The 24,314-nt window shown below is 40.2% G+C and overlaps 1 protein-coding gene across 1 annotated transcript in view; it reads right to left on the bottom strand.

Moving 5' to 3' along the window:
• The window catches only part of LOC104513885 (multidrug resistance-associated protein 4-like), a 103,048-nt gene that overhangs the window by 22,024 nt on the left and 56,710 nt on the right, over positions 1-24,314 (bottom strand). Inside the window, exons 8-15 of the mRNA XM_010157385.1 lie at positions 23,950-24,100; positions 23,191-23,310; positions 19,144-19,254; positions 17,570-17,670; positions 15,207-15,398; positions 10,732-10,887; positions 6,682-6,771; positions 6,034-6,206 (exon numbers count right to left, since the gene is read on the bottom strand). Coding sequence (XP_010155687.1) covers positions 6,034-6,206; positions 6,682-6,771; positions 10,732-10,887; positions 15,207-15,398; positions 17,570-17,670; positions 19,144-19,254; positions 23,191-23,310; positions 23,950-24,100 — 1,094 coding nt within the window. The remainder of the gene's footprint in view (positions 1-6,033; positions 6,207-6,681; positions 6,772-10,731; positions 10,888-15,206; positions 15,399-17,569; positions 17,671-19,143; positions 19,255-23,190; positions 23,311-23,949; positions 24,101-24,314) is intronic.

Genomic DNA, 24,314 nt, shown 5'->3' on the forward strand with positions numbered 1-24,314 from the left:
AGACACAGAAGTACAGGGTTAAAGTGATAACTGTCACAAATAATGCTGAGAACCGTGAAAAGGAAATAAAATTGTACCAAAACATAAGTAAGACACTAAAATGTTCTTTAGCTGTATAAACAAGCATTAAGGCAAAAGAGGTGCAATACTCATAAAACTGGAGATTATTCAAGTAACTATACAGAAGCATTGTCGCTACCTAACGTAGAGCACAGCAGTCAGGCTTAAAGGTGGAAATCTGTATAGTCCTCTCAGCCTGTGAAGGGGGAAAAGCATGTCTGGAAGGTGACTCAGAGCACCTGAAATGGGCAGCCATCAGGTGGGGAATGCCCTCTAGAGGCACCTGACAGCCCACATTGCGAAGGGAGCCTTTGCTCTCAACGCGGCCACAAAGCCAGGCCACGTGAATGCTCACATATTGTCCATTACCCCTCGAAGAAACAATGGGTTTTGAGAGAGATACAGAAACCAAAATTCTCATCCAAGACAGAAGGAAGACGCAAAGAATTAAAAGAAAAAAAACCAACCCCAGGGTTAGTCGGAGCAAGGAAGCTCCAGCCCAGAAGTCAGGCACTTGAAGGCATGGGTATAATTTCCAGGATTTCTATTAAAACATGGAATTGTACTTTTATATATAATGACTTACACATTTATATATAATAAATGCTGTGAATAGGGTTAAAACAAGAAAAAGGAGATACCTGGATAAACTGGTATATTTAGGCAGCCATGCTGGCTTCAACCAGTTGCTTGCAAAGCCTTAATTCTTCAAATTGCTAAAAGTAACTGGAAAAATCAAATAAAATACAACAAAGATACATGCAACACGTCTTCCTCTAGCAAATTATCATCTTTTAGATAGAAGTAGTACTCCACACTGAAATCTGTCTGCACATGATAAATACTTGGTATCACTTCATAATCAAGCAAAAAAACGGTTCTGATGCCATTGTGTCAGGAGGCACTACAAGTGGACAACAGCAGCTTTGGAAGCACAGGATGACTTAGAGGAATGGAATAACCATTAAGCTTCCACAGTAGAAAGCACAAGTTCATGCGTTGAAGTACCGAACATAACTTCTGTTACAGACTAAGTTCAAGCAATCTGCATGACAGAGGAACAGACAGAGAGAGCCCTGCTGATGACAGGAGGAATCGTCAGAGAGAAGGAAAACAGAAAAAGTTAAGTAAGAGCTCCCATGCATGCCGACTGTCATTTTCATCTGGGGTCAAAAACTTTTAAGCTTAAGAGAGCTGGGTTCTGGGCCGCAGACTGAGAAGTTGGGCTGGAGCACCTCTGCTATGATGAAAGGCTGAGAGTTGTGCTTGTTCAGCCTGGAGAAGAGAAGGCTCCGGGGAGACCTTATAGCACCTTCCAGTACCTGAAGGGGCTACAAGGAAGCTGGGGGGGACTTTTCACAAGGGCCTGTAGTGACAGGACAAGGGGTAATGGCTTTAAATTGAAAGTGGGGAGGTTTAGATTGGATATCAGGAAGAAGTTCTTCCTGGAGAGGGTGGTGAGGCACTGGAACAGGTTGCCCAGAGAAGCTGTGGATGCCCCATCCCTGGAAGTGTTCAAGGCCAGGCTGGACGAGGCTTTGAGCAACCTGGTCTAGTGGAAGGTGTCCCTGCCCATGGCAGGGGGGCTGGAACAAGGTGATCTTTAAGGTCCCTTCCAACCCAAAACATTCTACGATTCTAAGTCTTGGTCCTTCTACTACAACATCCTCAAAGAAGCTAAAGAACATGGTAGGAAGCTAGTGTTTCTCAACTCCTCCTTCTGATTGCCAGCATGCAATCAGGGAACGAGATGGGAGAAGTTAGGACAGAGCCAGGCTCTTTAGCTCTGTATGTTAACTGTCTCCCTATGAAAAGGAAGTTTTGTCATTAATGCCCACATGACACCAATACCAGTGCCTTCACCCCAGTGTTAATGCATGTATCTTTTATTTTTGCTATCTTCCCAGCAATGCCTCCATGACTTGACCACTCTTACTTTCAAAAGAAAAAAAAAAAAATCAGGGCTATACATGAAAACACTCAGTAGGAAAGAGGCTTATATAGACAGCAGGATGTGTTCTCTGCAATGATTAGAATAGCAAAACAGAAACAAAAGGTTCAATACTCAATTACTTAAAGAAAGCCTTTTCCTTGCCTTACAGTCAAGCTCAAGGTGAGATTTCCTGCAGAGCTACTACGGAGCACAGAGAATAATAGCTTGCTCAGGAATTGTGAAAACAACTTTTTAAAAGTCTCAGAATTATTCATAACTCTCAGGTTATTCCTACTGTTATCTGAGGAGAATGCCTCAACCTTGAAAATCCCTGTCCTCTGCATTCATTTACTGTATCTTCCTTTATTACATGTATTCCTTATTGCACCACCTTTTCCTACATTTACAATAGAAACCATTCCTCATTCTTAGATAGATACTATCAAACCATTATCTTAAACAGGTATTTCTTGAATATAAGCTTAACCCTAATACAAAACTGCTGGCCATATTGTGGGTGTGACAAATGTTCTAAACCAAGACTACAAAGTAATCAGAAACAGACCTAATAGCTCCATCTTCAAATATCACAGTATGAAATCTCATGCAGATGTGGACGCTGTCAGGGACTCGACCAGATCCTCCCTAAGGTTCATGGTAGATGTTGGAGTATAGTTTTGGGGTGGTAGGCAGAAGCACCATGAGTAACCTCCAGGAGAATCTCAGGAAGAAGGTAGGAAAGGCAAGAAAATCTAAAACACTTAAAAAAGGACCTGTGGAATTATGTGCTGACAGAGCATACGGACTATATCACATGTCAGTTAGAGCCATTCTCCCTCTAGAGATCCGCCAAAGGAAGTAGCATACCTGGTTTTTTTCAGGGCATAAATGGATCCTTTGTGGTGCCTACCCACACTGAGAAGTGGCCAAGCAAGTGCCAAGGGATTCCATCACCCACCTCAGTGGATCAAAACCCCATCATCTTTCAGGCACATCAGAAACCAAAGATGCAACCTGAATACCAAAACCAGGGCTGCTGGATGACAAAAGCTCAACCTCAATCTGATTATATGAAAATGGGAACCATGATACTCCCCATCCCAAGGAACACTACAATCAAGAAAGCACAAAATGGTGATATAGCTGTCCCACTGGCACCACGGGTTGAGGATCTAACACCAAGTTTCACAGCAACCCAAGATCTGGTGTAACCTGAATTAGTTGTCTGTGTAAAAAGAAAACTATCTGAAGCGCAAGAATAAATATGACTTGAATGAGAAGCAACCAAGCTGCTGAAAGGAACAAAGGATAAAGTCATTATCTTCAGTCTAATGTTCTCCTGGGATTGTACTGGAAGTGTATCTCACACTATACAATTCCTGAGTGGCTTTAGATAATTTCTCCAAAAGAGAAACAGTTACAGATAGCAGTTAGACATAACGAAAGGTTAAACCTTACAAAGTTAAGCTGGCTGATGAACTGAGCTATCTGCAATGGGTGTTTATACCAGACTCGATGAACAACCAATGTGAAAATCTGGCAGTGGACTGGTCCCAAAAAGTTTTGTCCTCTATATGCAGTAGAAATACAAGTTAACACATAATACTGTAGTCAGTGTGCAGAAAGCTTAGTGAATTCAAATTAATATTTTAAAAAAGCCTCAGTTACTAAAGATTTTGTTCAGTAAATCACCAAAGTGACTACAGAAAAGGTTTTCAGCCTTTCTGCTCCAGATTTCATACAACTTTCCTGACCGTTTAAAATGACTCCATTCTTCGGGGTGAGAATGGCGGTTTGAGAACCAAGAAGATAAAATCAAATTAAATGTCTGTCAGTCATCACATAAAACATACAAGTAGTGTGACTTAGGGCAATCTTCTTTACAGCAAGCTCTTCCTTTCCCTCACGACAGGGCTGACACCCCTGCAGAACACAGAGCCGCTGGCAGCTACAAGGAGCAAGGAGGAAAATAAGGGTATATATGGGAGCTGGAAGATGTAAGGAGGATGGAGAAGGATGAACTCCAAACTTCTTCCCTTTACTCCTTCAACTCAGCTTCAGTCACCAGCAGACAAGAATGGGCAAGCTGAGCTGGGGAGAGGTGGCGGGGAGTCCCTCAGCCCTGGGGAAGGTACAGTGCACACCGCTCGCCCCGCTGACGCATCCACTGCCTCCTGCCACCTCACCCTTCCTTCTCCTCCCATCTCCAACACCCTGCCTTCTCACATTTGCTTCCAGGTTGAACTGGAAAAGGGACACGACTGCCGCAGCAGTTGAGGCAAAGAGATCAAGAGCCAGAAAAACAACAACAACAACAAAATACTATCTCCAGAGCCAGCAGCAGCTCCCTATCCCAGGGTTTCCCATCCAGGTGCTTGATACTATGAGTGCTTGACGCCAGGCTAGAGACACAGGTGCCATGTATGGGGGTTGTGCATCAGAAGAGGAGGAGGTTTTCCTCACATACCAAAAATACCTCTCTAACCGCTCAGTCAAGCAACCCACATCAGCATTTCCTGATGAGCATCCTATCAGACTGCACAGCTGAAAAATACTCAGCTCTAGTTATAGCAACACATTAAGGAAAAGGTAATAATGACTGTAATGCAAACTGAATTCAAAGAAGTAGTTCCAAGTTATTATTTGTATTGTTATGCCTAGAGTTGATATAAACAAACATTTACCTTATTATAATATATATTGCAGCAGACATTAATCAAGATCAATTAAATGGATAGTGCAAGTTGAGAAGACACACATGTGAGATGCCAAAATGGGGAGGATGAGTAAGATGGTGTTAAATTCCCACAGCTATGATTAATCACAAATAATCTATCAGAGCTCAGCCAAAAATAAACTAATAGTCAAAAAAGAAGGAAAAAAAAAAGGTGTGGGTGGGGGGAAACAACAAAAGCACACCACCTCTGGGAAGAGACTGCACTTCTGTAAAGGTTTTAGCAATACAGTGTCAGCTGAACTGCAAAGCTACCCTAGTGGCACCACTTCTCCCCCAAGAAGATGTTATAAAAATGAGTCACGCCCAGATGACATACAAAATCCTTAACGCATCTGTTTGAGGGACTTGCTGTGTTATTGTCCTCTTTGGACTTCGAGTTCTCCCTCAAGCCATAGTTTGTTGGAACTATATATTCAGCTCAGGCTAATTGATGCAGTACGTTTGCAGTATTGTTTCCAAAATATCTCCACCAGTGTTTCAAATGTTTCAAAAAAATGAACAGTGGGGGTACTTCGCTATTGGAACAATTTAACAAGGATTGTCATTGAATTTAATTTTTTTTTTTTTTTCCTATTGAGGTTGGATGTTCTTCTAGAAGTACACTCTAGTTCAAACAGGGATGAATTCAGGAAAGTTCTGCTGGCCTGAGTTATACAAGACAAAATAATGAATGATAAATTAGTCCCTCCTGTAGCCTTAAACATCTCCAAATCTGTTTTGCAATTCCCGTGGTGTTTAGGACGGTTTACCTCCTCCTCTTCCTCCCCACTGCTGTCTCCCCCATTTTAAAAGTAACTTTTTACACCAGCATCTGAGCAGACGTGTCTGGTTTTGCTCATAGCTATTTTTCACCTTTCTAGTTTCAGTGATTGGGTTTGTTTTTTTTGTTTTGTTTTGGGGAAGAAGAGATATTAATTAATTTTTATTTATTTCCAAGAGACATTTCTTCCAGAAATCAACATAACTCAAAGTGTTCCATAACCATCCTGATGTTACTGACGTGCATTTCTAAGGAGGTTCTTGTCTATGGCTGCAGGACAAATAAACTTCAAATAATAATTTCCCTACTCTGTGGAATGCACTGAAATTTGGGATATTTCGAGCGCTTAGTTTATATCATCTGCGCTGTAGCCAGAGCTCAACCACCCCATTTTGAATAGGCAATTATGATGCTATCATTAAAAACATAAAATAGCAATACAAACTACAAGAAATACAAAACATTTAAGTTCATCTCTACAGCACAGATGATCCTACTAGAAACAAAACCAGCTCATCTTAACATGACAGATTTGGTTTTTACCTTGGGTCCACATTTGCTGTTGCTTCATCGATGATAAGGATACGATTTTTTTTTAGACCCGCTCTGCCAAGACACACCAGCTGCCTCTGACCAACGCTAAAATTAGACCCAGATTCTGCCAGCTGCGTCTCCATTTTATTAGGCAGATCTTCCACAACCTCCTTCAGTTGCACCTGTTGACATGTCAACATACTGTAGGATGAGTAACTCTCTCTTAAACCAGCTATTGTGTGTGTGATGACACAACAATAAGTACGCCAGGTTTACCTTTTCTATTCTGATACAAAACGAGCAAGTGCCAAGTTGCTTTACACAGTGTGGCAGTTATTAGAATTCTAAAAACATTAAAGCACGTTGTTAAGAATCTATTAATGTTCATTAAAACTAAGATATGAATCAAAACGTAACCAAAGCATCATCCCAAAGGATAATTTTTTTTCATAAAGGACTTGTGTAACAACATGCGCGTCTACACACAAGCACAAAGACACACGTATACAAACGCGCACACAACGGCGTACCTTTTTCCATCAACAGCTGTGCCCTTATCAAACCTGATGAAAACATCTAAAACCTAACGCACATGAGGACTGTAGTGTTATTTGGCTTGTAAGTATCAGATGTACATTATTAGATTTAGTAAGTCACCTCTTCCAAGGCGTTCCACAGCTCTTCATCGGTGTATTCATTGAAAGGATCTAAGTTTTTCCTCATTGTTCCAGTGAATAAAACAGGCTCCTAAAACCCAGTAGAATTAGCATTCCATTATAAACACAGGTTTTATATCGCAAAGGGTAATTTAATAATAATCAGAACCAACCTATATCAACAATAGCACAGAAATATCCAACAACAAGCTGTCTCTTATGAAATGCAAAGGAGTATGTCACAGCAGCATGCTTAAAGGGGGGGGGGGGGGTGAAGGCAACTGTTCAACCAGTCTGTATGAAGATAATTTACCAAACAGGACAGGTCTGTTTGCAAATTGCTGTACGCAGTTATGCTGGTACTCAAACGGGCATTTACATGCCACTGTTTTGATGCCACAAGCTATATATATACTTACATGAAATCACTGCTATCCTCCTGGTATTGTTAATGAAAACCAACAACTACCACCGTCAATGAGCTCACACTCCTAAATTACGTCTGGGCAGTTTTGAAAGTTTGGTTTTGAAGTACATAAACCAGAGAGGAATCAAAGAGCTCACAATGCCTTTCTGGTTTTCCTTCTCTATTTCGTTGTGGGTTGGGTCTTTTTTTTCTTTTTTTTAATTTATTTTCATTTCATACCATAAAAGCCCTTCAATTTTACCACCAGAGCCTAAGAGGAACAGCTTTCACCATTTCAACACAATGTTTACACCTATACACACAGAAGTTAATCTGTACTGCCACAGCATCAAAGCAAACTTACTTAGAACTGAAGCACTGCTGGGCAAAGCTCTAACTCAAAATACACCAGGGAGTCGTATCAGTACCTTCTCCCATTCAGGTACCAATGTGGGTTTACCTGTGGTCGAAGCAAGCTTTGTTCTACTTCAGTTCCCGGTCAGACCAATAACAGATCATTAAGCAAACTGGCACAAATCAATTCACAACTGGGAAATGTAACGTTTGAGAAGCGGGAAGACTACTTTTGGTCCAGAAGTCCCTAAGCAACAGATCAGTACTCACTGATGTGAGCTGCCAGACCCGAGAGTCATGCAGTGACACGACTTCAGGGCTAAACTCCCCTTAATACCACACACAGGGACAAGTCATCAAAAGCTGTAACAGTGCTAATCATAAATGGATACCATTCATCATGTTGTCAGTCTTCTTTAAATTGGAAAAATCATATGCAAAATGTTTTCTTTTTTTCCTCCCTTAGGAAACAAAGTCTAACTTGCATTAGATAACTTTCCCTTACTCCGAGATTAACCTCTGTCGTGACTTACACCCCCAACTAACCCTAGTGATGCCCAGCTCCAAAGGGCTCCAGCTAATCAGAACAGAATTTAGACCTTAACCCTTTTATTGTGTCTTCATTGCTAAACCACTGAGTAGTATAAAAGGATTCACAAAGACAGAACATGCCACAAGCAATGTAAAAGAATGTATGCATTTCATGACATAACATGCCAATTATTTGAAAGTATCTACTGCAATAGCAACATGTCACTAAAAACCTGTTGAATGAACAAAAGGATTTAAAAAAAAAAACCATTAACAGGTTAAAGAACATTTTTCTTCAAAAACACCTAGAAGGTAATTTGTTTAACAATACCTATTTTAATACACCGTTCAGTGTGTTTTAAAGGTATTGTTAAGTTTATTTTCCTTTTCAATACATTTTTATAGGTTGGCAAAATAAGAGGCTGAATTTATAAAGTGTTCATAACTATTATAAAAGTCCTAACAATAGACATGTACTGCAACAGAAGATAAGGATATTTTTTAATTATCATTTCTGACACAGTTTATTATTTAAAACAGTCTGGTTTATGAGAGGGAAGTAATAAGACAAACCTGTAAATAATTGTTGTAAAAATGCTTGCAGTCAGGGAGGCAGACAACATTTGCATAGAAAGGATTTACAAACACAACCTTCACACAGCTCTATCCAAGTAAGCAATTAGAAGCCTAAGCACATTTTTATTTCTCTAGGTAGGTATTTAAACTGACATATAAGAAAACTTCAGTCTTGCCTCATCACTTTCTAGGAATGGTTCTGTTTAGCATGTTTTATGTTATAATTTTAATAAGCATCTCTCCCTCTGGTTTCCTAGTTTCCCACATAATTATGAAGATATTTGCTACAAAGTAACTGCCTGATGTTACATTACTATTTCTATTATTGACACTAATAGTAGCGTAGTACAAGACAATGCCTATCGCTCAGTTTACTATAGTATAAACCTTATTCCAAAGCTTCCTCTTCTCACTATCACCACTTCATAGTTCTGCATATTTTTAGTGAACAAGTTGTCCTTATGTGGAAAAGAAATGCTACCTGCTAGCCACTGGACACTTAAAACCCTTTGGGACCATGATAAAAACCCTATCATGTAAACTTGATAGAAGCCACAGAATTCAACTGGTTAATCCAGTTTTACAACTAACTCAATAGACTAATGTATGGGAAAAAAACCAACCCATGTATAATTAAATGCAGTGAATTTCGAGCATCTGCATCACTCAACATGTAGAAACTCTATTTGACCAGCAGTCTTCCCTTTTTATTCAACTGGGTTGAATTCTTCCAAACCTAGAAATCACCCACAATAGCTACTGGCAAGGCTTTCAAAAAGCTGTAGACCTTGAATGAACTGATGATCATCTGCTTTCAGGAGAAAAGAATGCTGCACACAAACAAAAAAATAGAACTTCAATCCAGGTAAAGTCCTCTTTACATACAAAAGATGACTAGTTCCAGTGAGTACCTCCACTGTGCAATAACAAAGCTTTCAGCATGCAGAAACAAAAGGCATCCTGCATTAGGCAACAATCCAATTGCTGAGGGGGAGGGTACCTCTTTATTTTTTATAATGGCATACTTGCTTCTTTTCTCTGACTCCTGTTCACAGGAAAGGGGAGGGGGAGGGGGAAGGCAGGTAACGAAGAGAGGCTTAGAACCACTGTTCATTGCCATTTTCATCAGATTCTCGATTTAAAGAAAGTAATATGCTCTGAAAGACATCCTGCCAACAGGCTAACAAACATTCAGATACAAATATGGTGTAAGGACTAAATACAGCTTCTGTAATAAAACAGAGATCTGAGAATTAACGCTAAACATGGCAAACAAATTCTTCTGGTTTCCAGCCTACTGTTCTAGATACCTTCTAGAACATCACAAGCAAATTATTTGCCAAAAACACGACTTTGCATTTGCAGCATAGGAGCTTTTCCTTCTTGCTCTCCAGTGGAAAGCAAATGACCATGGAAGAGATCAGAGCTCTCATTAAACATGGTAACTTGCACAGACTCTGCCTGCAGGAAGTTCTGAGGTTACACATAACCCTTCTCAGATTCAATGTCTCAGTTGACAGTAAGACCATGGCACAGAAGATCTGTGACCTATTGGACTTTTTGGAACATCCTTTCTTCTGCTCCAGCACCAGAGATAAGGCTGTCTCCCACCCGTGTCTCCCACCCCATCCCACTCCACCCTGTATTGCAGCATTTCCTGCATTCAGATTTGAAAGCTCACCAAGTTTATGTTTATGGGTCATAGTGACCCACTCTCAGTTGGTCTACTAGAAGTACCTCACTAACGAGAAGTAGCTCCATTCTAGTTGGCATATTGGCTTTTTCTAGATCTAGCCTCAGTCAGTTTGTACAGGGGTGACTAGAACATCAGAAGGGAATTGCTGCCAAAGGATCAACTGCCTTCAGAGGACTGCTGAAGATCGGTATATTCCTGTCAGATTTTCTCTGCTTTCCCAGACAGGAGGACAGCATATAGCTAACACCTACTCACAAGTATTCCAGAGGAACAGACAGGGAACAACACTAGGAAGAGAATGCTCCAGTCCCCAAAGCAGATTCTGTTTATCTTAAAATAATCAAGGCCTTGCTTGGGTAAGAATAACTTGATGAAGTTCCTACATCCACTGCATAAAGGAGTGCAGGGGGAACATATCCCGGCAAAGCATTTTAAGTACTATGGCATTAAACTGAAAATGTTCACAGCGGACCAAGTGACTCTCTTACCTGAGGTATAATTGAAATTTTCTTCCGCAAGTCATGGAGTCCTAGCTCTGACGTCAAGAACTTATCAATCCAAATCCTTCCCTCGGGTTCCGCCAAGCGAAAGAGGGCTGCTATCAGAGAGCTTTTCCCAGCTCCGGTTCTTCCCACTATTCCAACCTACAGAGCAAGCCAAGCTTGAACAATTAAACCAGGAGCTTTTCAGGATAAATTAATGTGTCAAGCAACAGTTTTACAACATCACAGGATTTATAGTAGAACAAGCACCAAATAAAACTACTTTATAATTAACATTTTTACAAGAGAAAACAAATCTCCACCAAAATCAGTTTGGATTCAGGTGACATTTGGCTACCCAACAACCTCCTGGATCACATTCAAAGGTGAAAGATTTTCCCTTAATGTGTGGTGTTTTATTGTGTAAACAAGATAAAGTGGCTCAGTGTATAAAGTAATGTGATTCAATGCTGTTAATTTTTATACTAAACCTGGTCTGCTGGGTGATGTTAGGCAAATCATTTCAGGCATGCATCTACTTCTTAACCCAAAAGAGGACTCCCATAAAGCAGTTTGGGAACAAATTATGGCCAGTATTCCCAGTTGAAATAACAGAGTGGTTTTGGTTAGCATGGTTAAGGTGAAGTACTTTAAAGCAGTCGAACTCTAAAGCCAAAACTAGCAAGCTTATAAACTGTATTCATTCTTCAGGCAGCTTCAACAGAGGGGATCCAAGTATTGAAACTACAGGCCCATGTGAGCAAGCTGCAATTCCTTTCCAAACAGAACACACACTGAAAAATAAAATCACAGTGATTCAGGCTTCCGTGTGTTCCTCAAGAAAATCCAGAAGCTGTATGCAATGTGGAAAAAAAAATAATGTTTTCAGGAAAAAAGAGGTAGAGACGATGTAAAATATGGAATTGCTAACCTTAATGACAATGGGTTAAGACTACAAACAGTTCATATAAAACCAACCTTGGGAGGAAGTAGGTCCATTAATAAATGAGCAGAGACATAATTAGTGATGATTAAATACTACTTGAACAGCAAACTTTTTTCTTTTTATAAAATATTGTCTTCAGGTAAAGGATTCTTAGAGAAAACAATGTACAGTAATCAATTGTATCAGAGAAGGTGAAGGGTGTAACCCCTCTACACTGATCTGATGTGGCAGGATTCTTTATTTCCTGCACTCAGTTCTAATCGCTATGTTTCCAGAAAGTAATCAACGCACTGGAAAGAGTTCAGAGAAGTGCAACATAAAATTAATATGGGTGGGAGATACTGATTTGATGAGGAAGGATTTGTGAGGATTAAACATATACCGTATAGCCTGGCAAAGTGATTGGGGTGCAGAGGGGAGGAAGAAACACGAAAACCTTCACGAGTATACGTACAGACACCAGAGGGCAATTACCCACTGCCTGAGACTCAGATGTATGCAGTAATGACTGCTGGAATGAAATTAAGCATAGGAAACGTTACACTGAAGAGCAAGGAGAAACCTTCTAACAGACACTAAGCTCAGACAAAGCAGCAGTGCGCCCACGTTTGATCAAAAATACACAGAACATAAAAAAAAAGTATATTGCAAGGAGCAACTTACACTGCATCATCTAGAAGGTACTTTCTACTTCTATTTCTCAATTCAACAATTTCATCCAACAATTCATTATTGTACAACTGCATATAAACTAATTAACATTTATCTTATTAAAGATACAGCCTAATTTAAGCAGATCTGTTACAATAAATAAAATGTCTAGTATTCTAAATTATATCAGTGAAACAAAGGAAAACCAATTACACTACAGCTCAGAAAGAAAATGCTGAATGAAGAACACAGACACCCAGAGTCATGAAAACAAAAGTTCAATTGTTTCTCTGTAAATGTCAGTGATATAAAGTATTGTATTAAGGATATAAAGAAAAAACATTAAAAAAATGCATTGATACTTAAAATAAAAATGCAGCTGCTCTGCATATTGTCAAAATCCCACTTTCAGTTTGGCATCAAATGAAAGGACTATGCTCTTCAGTATTTAGAGGAATCTGTATTTTTGGTCAAATTGACTACAGGCTGCTGAAAATTGACATGAATCTGAAACAGCTCTCAGTCTACACTTTTTTTTTTTTTTAAATACATTGTATTCTTCAGAGGCTTATGCTCACAGCCAGTGCAAATACAGCGATGGTCTGCAAATGGAAGTCTCAGCCACCTACAAGGGATCACATGGCCAGGATTTTGCTGCCTGACGTAAGCCATGTGCATACAGAGGAGTACACCTGCTACGCTGGGCTCATCATTACTCAAGCGTCACTCCTACTTCAAAGTAGAGCTGCACAAAAAAATGGAAAGTGAGATTTACAGCATGTCAGCTACTCTGCTGAAACTGCCCGTGTCTTTGTTACCCCTCAGGCAACCTCCCTTTCGTGCTACACCATGAGAGCATTGACGTGAACAGCTGCCATGTCGTGAATCTAGACACTCACCCTCCTAACATTTTCCATGTAGCCATACCCCCAGACTTAGGATCTGCTGGGACAAGGTGTATTTAACAATATATTAGTCAATAAGCATTCATAAGCACCCTAAGCCAAAGACAGTGGTGTTTAAAACCCAGGGCTGCACGTGCTAACCTTCTCCTGCTACAGCTGTAGTAGCTGAAGAGGTTGATCACAGCCTGCTGCTGGCAGAGCACCTTGCGTGAGCACCCTCTGGCCTGTCTCCGGCAGATTACTCCACTACGCTACGTTAGCAAAGATGGTTAAAACGGAGGCTTCCCAGCCTGCTTTGACTGCAGGGAGATACCGAATGGTGAGACAAGCAGATCAAAAGAGACACAGGAGTGATCCGCTGGTAATCACCTCCTCCGTTCTCACTGTACCTACAGCTTCCCAAACTGGGCGCTGGGGTGGCCACGAGAAAAGCTGCAAGAGCGGCACAAGTTTAAACTCAGGCATCCTGCCGGTGGCACTGCAGCCACCACAAGTCTGTAGGAGCCAGGGGTCTGGACAGGCTCTCACTGATAGCCGCACGGGCAGAATCCCCGGCCGATCTGGAAACCTGGTTCTGAAGAGATGCTTCTCCATAATTAAAACCAATTATCAGGAGCACAGATGCTTGGGAGATTTATTTTACACAGTGGCAATCTACTGCAGCATTGTGTAAAACATCACGGAAAACAAACACGGAGTTCTTGGCAATAGTTTCGAGCTGGGCAAATTCACTTCAGCACGACAAAACCACAGCATAACCACTCAGCAAAAATAAATACCCCCAGTCCTCCCTCCCTCCCCTTCCTGCCCCACCAAGGACTGAGTCATGCACTGCTAGTATCTCCCGCTTCCGTTTTTTTTTAATTTTATTTCTGTCTCTCACTGAGAAAGGTAAATCTTCTTGTCTGCTATTACACTGGAGTGATATATAACAGCTAGAGAAATGGCCCATAGGCAAGAAAAGCCGAGAGTAGCTAAACATCCCTTTTGCTCTTCTTCTTAAACACCATTTTTAACTCGCCCATACCTAATTCCATGAGATTACCTTCATGCAGCAAAGTTGGGTGGAATTCTTGTAACGTGCACATTATTAAAAAGGTCCACTTGAGGAACGGAACAGGTTTGGGACTGAATGGAAAAGCATGTTACAAATGAGGCCAGGGCAATGATTGTAGAGAGTTGAACCAGCCTCCTAGGGAAGATATCCTAATCAAAAAAGTACATGTGCATTTGAAACGTAGCAAAGCAGGAATTAACACTGCAGGGCTCTAATTTAATTTTGTCTGTGGGGGAGACCTTTCCTGCAGCATTGGATAGTGTCAAAATTGGTGAGGAGGAGTCAAATTTGCAGAGGAGGAAGAGTTTTATTTCTATGTTTCTTTTGGCTACCAATCTAATTAATGGCAACAGTTAATTGGATTGGTAGCCGAAAGGAACTGAAATAAAATCCCCAACTCTAAACTTCTGCAACCAATTTGTATTTCTTTCTTCTCTCTTCCATTTGGGGCTCTGTGCAAGAGCGTGTACATTCCGTACTTTCAATTGTCTCTGCCCACCCACCTTGTGTGTTGACACCCTTCGTCCCATTCACGTTCCTCCTACTGAATCCCTGGTTTCCTAATGCAGCTCCATTTGATCTGGATTTGAACAAACGTTTTGGGCCTAGTCCATGTAGCTGGAATGCCTGCCACTTTCTGACAAAACCCACATTTTATTGGGAAATTATCGAATATATTTAACCCTTTGTTTTGACAGAGAGAAATGCCATGTTCCCAGACACATTTATGCTACATTTACAAGAAATAAATAGGTTCCAACTTTGACAATTAAATATGACCAAGGCTTATTTTTTAAAAAAGAAAACTTACTGATTTCCTAACATCCATATATTTTATAATGTATTTTTATCACACAGCTTCTTGTGAACTTATCACCTCTGCTTAATTTTTGTGAATGCCCGAAGACAGCCATATACATACCTTTTCTTTGGGTTTAATTAAAACAGACAAATGTCTTAACACCAAAGGTCCATCTAGACTGTAAGTGAAGTTAACATTTTCAAATGCTATCATTCCTTGGCTTGGCCATTCAGTGGGTGGGTGTTTGTTGGTCTCCCAAGGAGCCTCTTTTTCAAGTTCTGTATATTCCATTACTCTTTCAACTGATATCATCTAAGGAGAGGAAAGAAAACACATACTCAAATTTCAGCATATTGCATACATTGTAAATATTGCATGTATATATATGTGTGTGTGTGTGTGCTTATTTTTACTATAAAGATGCAATACAAAACATTGCAGAGATTTTATTTTAAGCACAGATAAGAGTGTTCGGTAGCATCCTATGCTTACTTTATACAAATGAAAAAGTGGAAAGAACGCACCTCAGATCCTACTACAGACCCAAATCTATCATGATACATAAATCCATACATACGCATTAATTTGTAATTAGTGGGACTAATTACCAGTCTAAGTACATGCGTAAGTATTAAGAAATTTAAGCTATGAGAGCTGTCTGTCAGTCTAGGCTAAAATGACACCACTTTGTTGTGTCTTCGGAAGACAAAGCTAGAAACGCAACTGGAATAAGTGCTACAGGCTGATGCACAATAGTTACTACCATCAGGTTACTGGCTTCATCATCACTTTTTTTTGTCCTTATTACCACTGCACATCCTCCCAGCAAGTCTGTTAAATATGTTTGTCACAAGCAACTCCACAATCCAAGACAGCTGTCACCATATTATTGGTGACTTACATGCAATAAAACTTTTATTCCTATGTATTTTATGCCAGATATGAAAGAAATTGCAGTATTTGCTGATGCCTCGAATCTTATGGGAAGTAAGAGAAACAGAAGTCGAGCTCTCTAGACATGTTTCTCCCCTTGGGCAAATAACGAAAATTCTGTTTAGGCTCTGGTGTGCATCCTCACCCATACATTTCTTCAGTACAATTAATTTTATTTAATGGTATCCACTCACACATGGATTCTGAAGAAAACAACCCATCATGAAGATATTCAGTAGGCCTATCTTGCCTGGAGCAGCTTTAAGGGCAGAGGTCACCAGGCAGCAAGTTCTCTGACCTTGTTGCACCTACACTTACGACATTACAAAATAAGCTCCAGGAAAACCATATAAGGAAGGTGTGCCAGAGTGGCATAGAGAGGAAACATTCTTGTCTTCCCCAGAGGTAGTTAGTCTTTAATAACAAGGGACTTCTGGTGGATGTCCACCTGTCAAAGAAGTTGATGCCAGTCATAGCTCCCTAAAATGATCAGCATTCCACAGAGGAGCTTAGTGAATGGCAAACCTTTCTCCTCCAAAGTACTTCTAATCACAGCCTCCAAGAGAGTCCCACAGACTGACACTTCCAAAAATTCCCAACCAATATGAAAAAACCTGAAAGCTTTCTCCCCATTTCTCAAAGTCTGTCACCAGTAGTTTAGTCATGTCCAAAAAATGCTCTGAAGCAGCAATGTGCTAGACAAAAATTATAAATCTGACATTATTAATTTTATCTGTTATTAAACATGGCTTTATAACGTCTACAAAAGGACTACATGTATTTCCTAGACTATGGTCAGCAAACTGTAATTACAAGTAACCTTCAGTTGTCAACACAACACAAAAAAACCCACAGGCTTATTACGCTCAGTATGTTTTCCTTGTAGTCTTTTTTCTTATATGTTAACTTAAGAAAGCAAAGAGGCAAACTAGAACATGCTAGTAAATATTGTAAATTGGTGGAAGATGGAAGGGGTTTTACTTCAAACATTCCAGAAAACATATTCTCAGCTCAGTATGAACAAATACTTTCAAATATTTGTTAACTTAAAACAAATTATGAAGATATAAGCTTTTACAATGAATTAACAGGACCCTAAAAATGCCATGAGGGATATAAATCAAGTATTAAAAAACAAAAATAAATAGTAAAATAAAAATACCAAATTAAAAGAAAATTAACAATAAAACCCTTCTAGAGAGGGATTAATCTCTTGTACTCTTAGCAATGTGATTGTCTATACTTTACTAGAGAGCCTCCTTTGTGCTGTAAAAGGAGATTATAAAGCCTCCCTTGCTATGAACGGCCTACCTTGCTGTGAATGGAGAGGGACAGTGACTGGGCACAATTCCTCTAAACAGACAGTCAAAATCTGTCAGAGAAGTTATACCCTAGAAGATGCTACTTTTCTTTATGGACTGTAAGTGATACTTCAATCGCTTGCTAAAGTATTAATGTCCTAAGATAATTAAGAAGGAACCCATCATTAAGGCCTCATGTCACAACGACGAAAAGGAACCACAAGGAGAAGAGGGAGAAACGAACGTTACCAAGTTTTCCACTTCAGCACTTTGTCTAACACCCCACTGGAATGTTCCCATGAGGGTGATTGCGTAGGACAGCGCCAAACCAACCTGCCCTGCATTCAAAGCTGCGGAACAAAGGGAAGAGAGAATCAAATAGGTACAGTGGTAATAACACAAAATCCTAGTTAAACTTCACTTTCATGAGGTTACTTACGTGACGGAAGCATCACAGCCAGAATTTTGTTTGTTTACACTGTACCTGCCATCTGTGCAACGAGTACCTCCAGGCAGAACAGCTACTTGCTGCATTTTCTCTTTTTTTTGGTATGCTTTGGAAATTGTCTGTATATTTGAAAAGATAATCCCAATTCTCCTTGGCCTGACATTTTACCTAAAAACTGAGGTTCAGTCTGAAGACCATACTTACACAGCTTGGTAGGGTTGTCCCCTATCTGGCTGAGCACTAGTAACTTTTCGCTTTTTCTAAGGGAATTAGATCAGCCCATAAACCTAAGCATAAAATGATTCCGAAATGTTACATACATTTACATTAACTTTGTACTCTTGTAAGTGACCAGATAAAATCAGAGGAAAGAATATTTTCCCCTGTTTCTATAAGCATTTATTGTGCTCAGTGGGTCTACTCTTACAAAACAAATGAATCCTGTTTGCGCCAATATTAAGCACGATTGTCCTCTGACTTACTTGAACTTTATCCTACCATAGCTCTATTGACTTCAAGAGAGCTACTCCTTATCCAGAGGCAAAGAAAGATTCAGGACCATTGTTTTGACTTGTCTTTTTTCATTTTAATAACATCAAACCTAGCTCAAAACTTTCAGTGTTGAGCAGCACAGAGTGTTCAAATTTTAACACACACATGCATATACAGAACTTACACAAAGGAAAAAGAAAAGAAACAAAACCAGCAAATTAGCACTAATTTTCATGTCCCAAGATAATTACTTCTTCCTTCATATTTTAGATGACTATCTCATTCTAGTACATCTAACCCAATTACATCCTGGATGATGAATACACTAATGACAGTTCATGAGTGACAGTGAACATAAAATGTATTATTACAAGGTGATTTTCTTCCTGGAACTGGCCTATCCTGCTGATCCAAGATATTAGAAGAGTATCCCTAGGAATTCTAGCTTGCCTTCTGGCCTACTGTGCCATGTGTAGAAAGGAAAAAAGTTGTTAAGAAGCAGCTCTGTGGGTGTTTCAGAATGAAAAGCAAAGCCCTGTAGGCCCAAAAAAGAAAGACAAAGGTGGGGAAAAAGAAAAAGATTTATTTGTTGTTATTGCTCTGAAAGCCAGGATCTCGAAAGTGAAGACTACAGATCTGCAAGTTTGTTTGCACACTTGGGGATGATGCACGCCTAAGCCCAGAAGACGTCTGAACTGCCTCCAGTATTTGCAGGAAAGCAGATACAGCCCCAGTGCCCGTGACTGAGGAAGAGATCATGATCTAGAAAAAGACACTTAACTTACAGTTCTCAAACAATTAGAAAGAGCAATCTATGAAAAAGAATTAGACATTACTATACAGGATAATTACTGGGTGAACTTTTTCTAACATCTGTACTTACTCTTGGCCAGAAGCAGGGAACCAAAAGCAACCACTATAACAAAAATGGCACAGATGGCATCCAGACGCACAGCAAACCACCTCGACGTCGTCAAAAATAGAAACCAGGCCTCTAAAGTGTATTTTACAAAGACATAATAAGAGTGGATTATTAGAAAACTAAACTGTATAATTATTATTATGAAATTAATTCGTGTCAATACTACAACTTGTTAAAAAAAGTACAAACCATTGCCATCTTCAAGGACACATCTGTGTGGACTGGTGATGATCAGAATATTGTACAGTTTTCCTGAAATCATCTAACCTAGTCTGCACACTAATAGCAACCACAGCTTGTATAGTATACAGTAATAGGAAGAAAACCAGTCAAGGCCTGAAGCATGGTCCATTTATTTTAAATGGAAGCCTTTTTTTAACTCTAGTGGACTTGGGAGCCTTACACAAAAAGCAGAACTACAACTACCTTCACTGTAGCTGGAGGACAGTCCGCAAGCTTTTAGCTAGAACATATCAACACAACTGCCAGAGCTGAGACTTTAGAAAGCAGCTGCAGCTGGTTAAGCTCTTGTAAGAGCTACTCAATCCAGCCAGTGGAGCTACAGAGCTATTCAATTGGCCAAATGCACACATCTACTTTCAAGGAGCTCACAGGTGGACATCTCCACTAGGCACTCACATCCAGGCATCCACAACTTGGTGCTAAATTCCATCCCAGATAGCAATGCTACAGTACAAGACACAGGAGACAGCAGGACAAGACATTGCAATACAGAAGACAAAGTGTTCGAATCCAGGCCCAAACCAGAAGTCAAGTAGCCATAACAAAGTATGGCATTATTTATTGCTTAGGCTGCAGTCAGTTGAATTGTTCCAGCTGCTACCAAGTCACAGCAGAAGTTTACCACCCCAACCCTTTCTGCACTGCTTCTCATTACCCCATGGTAAATATCAGTGCCGTTTTAACTGTTTCCATGTTCCTTTGCCCAGTGCTGGGAAGCATTCCAACTAAAAAAAAAAATCCTCCCTTTTATTAAAAATGAGAGGAGGTAAGTCTGGTTTTAAGTCAGTTCAGATTACGGAGTGATCAAATCAACAGTTTAGCCAACACAACTCCATGTAACTTGTGGAGGGCAGGAGAGGTAAAGAGCAAGGATGAAAAAGCAGCCAGGTAAGACCCAGAGCGGGTAACCTCTCAGTCCCTTCCCCATCAACTCTAACTCCATAAGCCTGACCAGACACTTAGCAGGTGGTTTCATTAAACAAGATATTTGATAGGGTCTGACGGACAGGCATACACCTAGGCACATGGAACGATATATGCAGAAGAGAGTGCTGCAGCGACTCACAAACCTTGTCCCAGAAATTGAATTCACCATGATAATTTAGGTACCTCTCTGAAAACCAGGAGTCAAATGTCCCTGGAAGCAATCTATGGCAGCTTCCTGGTGACACGAAAGGTTGGTTTTGGTGCAATAATGTACTTGTGAGACCAGGAAATGGGGCAGGATGGTTGGAACTAGATGATCTTTAAGGTCCTTTCCAACACCATTCTATGATTCTATGACACTTGGGTTGTAGGTTTTTCAGGCCCAAGGTTTTGCTCCATTGATCCCATTGCCCAGGATGATACACTGAACTGCCAGCTTGAGGCCGGTCATTCTGCCACCTCTGCTATGTAACTGGGATCACTGTGCACACAGGGAGGAATACGGCAATCGTGGGGACTAACAACGACTCATCACAGTGTAACTTGTGATGACGACTCAGGAGCTTGCTCAAAGAGATGTTGCACTGGCAAGAAAGAATCATAGGTTCGGCCAAACCTCAGCATGCCTTTTAGTTACTTTTTTTTAATCTAAAGATTATTTAATATCAAATTCACAGACATCCCTGAAAGGGGGTTCGAAATGAGTGTTCCATTTCCCAGGCTCAGCCCTAAATAGAGATGAGGAGACCACTCCAGCCAAAAGCACTAAACGGAACCATTGCTGATTTGGAGATGCTTTCTGTGATGCAGGAAAGAATTTAAAACTCTTTGGGAGACTTAAGAACCCAGGACTCCAACTCTGTGAGCTAGTATGAAAGGTGTTCTCTTCTACCGGCTGTTGCTTGCACACATTCAGTATCAAAGAATCGCTCAGGGTGGAAGCAATCTCAGGGGGTCTCCAGTTCAAACTCCTGCTCAAAGCAGGGTCAGGTCTGAGGTCAGATTACATTGATCCGTGCTTTATGCAGTTCAAGTCTTGAAAACTGACATGGATGGAGCCTGCACAGCATCTCTGGGCAACCTGCTCCTCTACTTGACTGTCCTCATCGTGAAAAGTTCTTCCTTGTATCCAGATTAAACCCCTTGTTACACCCATTTTCTTGCTCGCCCCATGACGTACCACTGTGAAGAGCCCGACTATCTTTTTGGTGACATCCTTGCAGGTACTGGAAAGCAGTATACCCGTAAGAAGTACAGAAACCCCTGTAAGCCGCCTCTTCTGCAAAGTGACCAAACCCCGTTTCCTCAGCCTCTCCTCACAGGGAGATCTCTCTTGTTAATCCCCTGAGCATCTTAGTGGCCCCTCTGCTGAGCTCAGTCCAGTTTGTTACTATTTCCTATATCTGGGGGTCCAAAACTAGATGCAGTATCCCAGATGTGGGCTAACAAGTTCTGAGGGGTATAATCACTTCCCTCCTTCCACTGGCTGTGCTCCTGCTAACACAGCCCAGGTGTTGTTGGCCACCTCTGCTGCCCAGGCACACTGCTGGCTCATATACCCTCGGAGGACCAAAACCACACACGCACCAGGCAAGCTGGTATACCCCAAATACTCTGGTAGGAAAGGCACCAAGGTAAAGCGCGTAGGTACACAAGAGCGTGCGACTACACACTGAAGCTTAATCTCAAAACGGGTTCCTGAACTGCCCAGGAGGGGTGTTACTGACAGTTTTGTTAGAAATACCCATAAAATCGACTGGAACACAGTATGTTTATGCTCCTTAGGTCTGACCTTAAAATACATGAAAATACTTATTTTAAAAGGTCACGATCCTCTTTATACAGTGAAACCTTTTACGTGCAGTTTATTGATTGAAGATGTCTGTCAATACAAAGTTTAAAAAACAGCTTGGTGTTCCCTTGCTATCAGCTACTGTAAAATGGATTTGGTCAGATAATCAGCAACTTGAAAATGTTACGAAATGGGGAATTTAACGCTAGAGGCGCCTCCCTGGAAGATAACGTTTCCCCGGTCACAAGTTACAGGGCTCAACGTAGAGACCAGTGTGCACGATTCTACAGCCTGTGATAAACTGTACTTCAGAAAAGATCAGCTGGTCTGGCCTGAAGCCTTAGAAGTCTATAAATCACAAAAAAGCCATAGAGAATGTCTTTAGACAGAGGAAAGTCAAGATCTTACCTAACACACACTAAATGGCAAACTTACATTCTGCTGCATCTTGCAAAACACTGGAACACAGAACATTTCATTGACAGAAGGTAAGAATCACAGAGCAAACCTGAATTATATTACTTATGCTTGCAGAATAGTAATATTTTACACCTTCTGGTCATGTTAATACCATATATTAGATTTGGGCCCTGAAAGCTGCTCAACATAAAATAAGAAGTGAGATTTATGACACTTTTCCAAGATGAGTTATATTAAACATCTCTGCTCATGCCTAGCACACTACTTAGTATGAAGTAGTTTATAGTATAGCTTGTTTCCCCGCCTCTTTTTAAAGATGGAATCCAGGAAAATGTCAAAAATTATTCTTTAAATATTCTTATCAGGCTTTAAAACTTTAAAATGTTTATCTTAGACATTATGAAAAGATGCGTGGGTATCTCAAATTATATTACAGCCCAAAGTAAACTCTCAAAATCTAGACAGATAATAACGCTTTTGTTCTAATAGAGAAATTCTACCCTAAAGAGACAAACGCACACCTCCTACTGATTTTAATATACATTATACACACGTTGCTGACGGCATAACATATTTCTCTCCCACAGAGCAAAGTATTTGATTTTTCACGTCAATTCATCACAAACCTGAGTGAAGATCTTGGTGTGCATCAAATAATTTTTGAAATCTTTCCTCTGCTTTCAAAGCCCGAATAGTCCAAAGTCCCTGGAGGGATGACGACAAGTGGGAGAACACTGGACTTCGAGCTACAAAGGGAAATGAGAGTAACTTAGCAGTAGCTGAAGGACAACATTTAATTCTTTTTGTACCACACTGATCTTTAATCCTACGACATTATATTTAATGATACAATTTACTGTGCTGCATCCTTTTAGCATAAATATGCAATATCTTTCACCAAAGTCCTCTTACTCAATTAGAGTAAGTCAGACACCCAGGAAGATTAATTTATACAAAAATGCATTACGTTTTTAACAATAGCTGTCACAGAATAAATTATTTAGGCATTATTAATGACATGAGGCACCCATGTTTGTTATTCATAATGCTTAATATTTCATATCGTAGTCATGCTAAAGTCAGGCACAAAAGTCAGATTAGATCAGAAACATCGTTAGTATGTGCATGCAAGGTCCCAAAGACCAGCAACTTAGCATGTTCTTAACCAGCTTTACTTACAGATATTTAAACTGACATACCTAAAGTTTATCGTTATGCAAAACAGGAGTTAAGCATGTAATTCGCTAGTTGAGAGCCAAGGCAATAAGGAAGTTATTTCCATAGCAAAAGAAAAGAATCTTTGCTAGATTGCCTACAAAACACTAGCATTTCACATAATAATAAGCAGGATTCAAACTAGCACTAAGTCCCGCCAAGCTACATACTTGTGGACTCCAGACGTTTAATATCTCTTGAAGTGTCTAAGAAATAGCGTCGAAGAAAAATGAAAAGAATAAATAGTGGAATTAAGGGGATGAGTATCCAAGGAATCACTGCCACAGCCACCGCCACCACACCAAAAATCTGTAGGAGAGTCTGCAAGACAATAGAAACAAAATTAAAAAAAAAAAGCAAAACCAACTCCTTGCCAGAAGAATTTTAGAACAACTATAAAACTATTCAGCACTATTGAAACACTTGAATATTTAAACATAACTACCAGATTTAAAAGTGGATGCATTGTATAACATGAGCAACATCTATTTTTAAGCAACTTGAAGAATGTACAGCAATACCTAATTTGACTCAA

This window comes from Eurypyga helias, unplaced genomic scaffold, assembly GCF_000690775.1.
Source record: "Eurypyga helias isolate BGI_N326 unplaced genomic scaffold, ASM69077v1 scaffold1058, whole genome shotgun sequence".
Classification (NCBI taxonomy): domain Eukaryota; kingdom Metazoa; phylum Chordata; class Aves; order Eurypygiformes; family Eurypygidae; genus Eurypyga; species Eurypyga helias.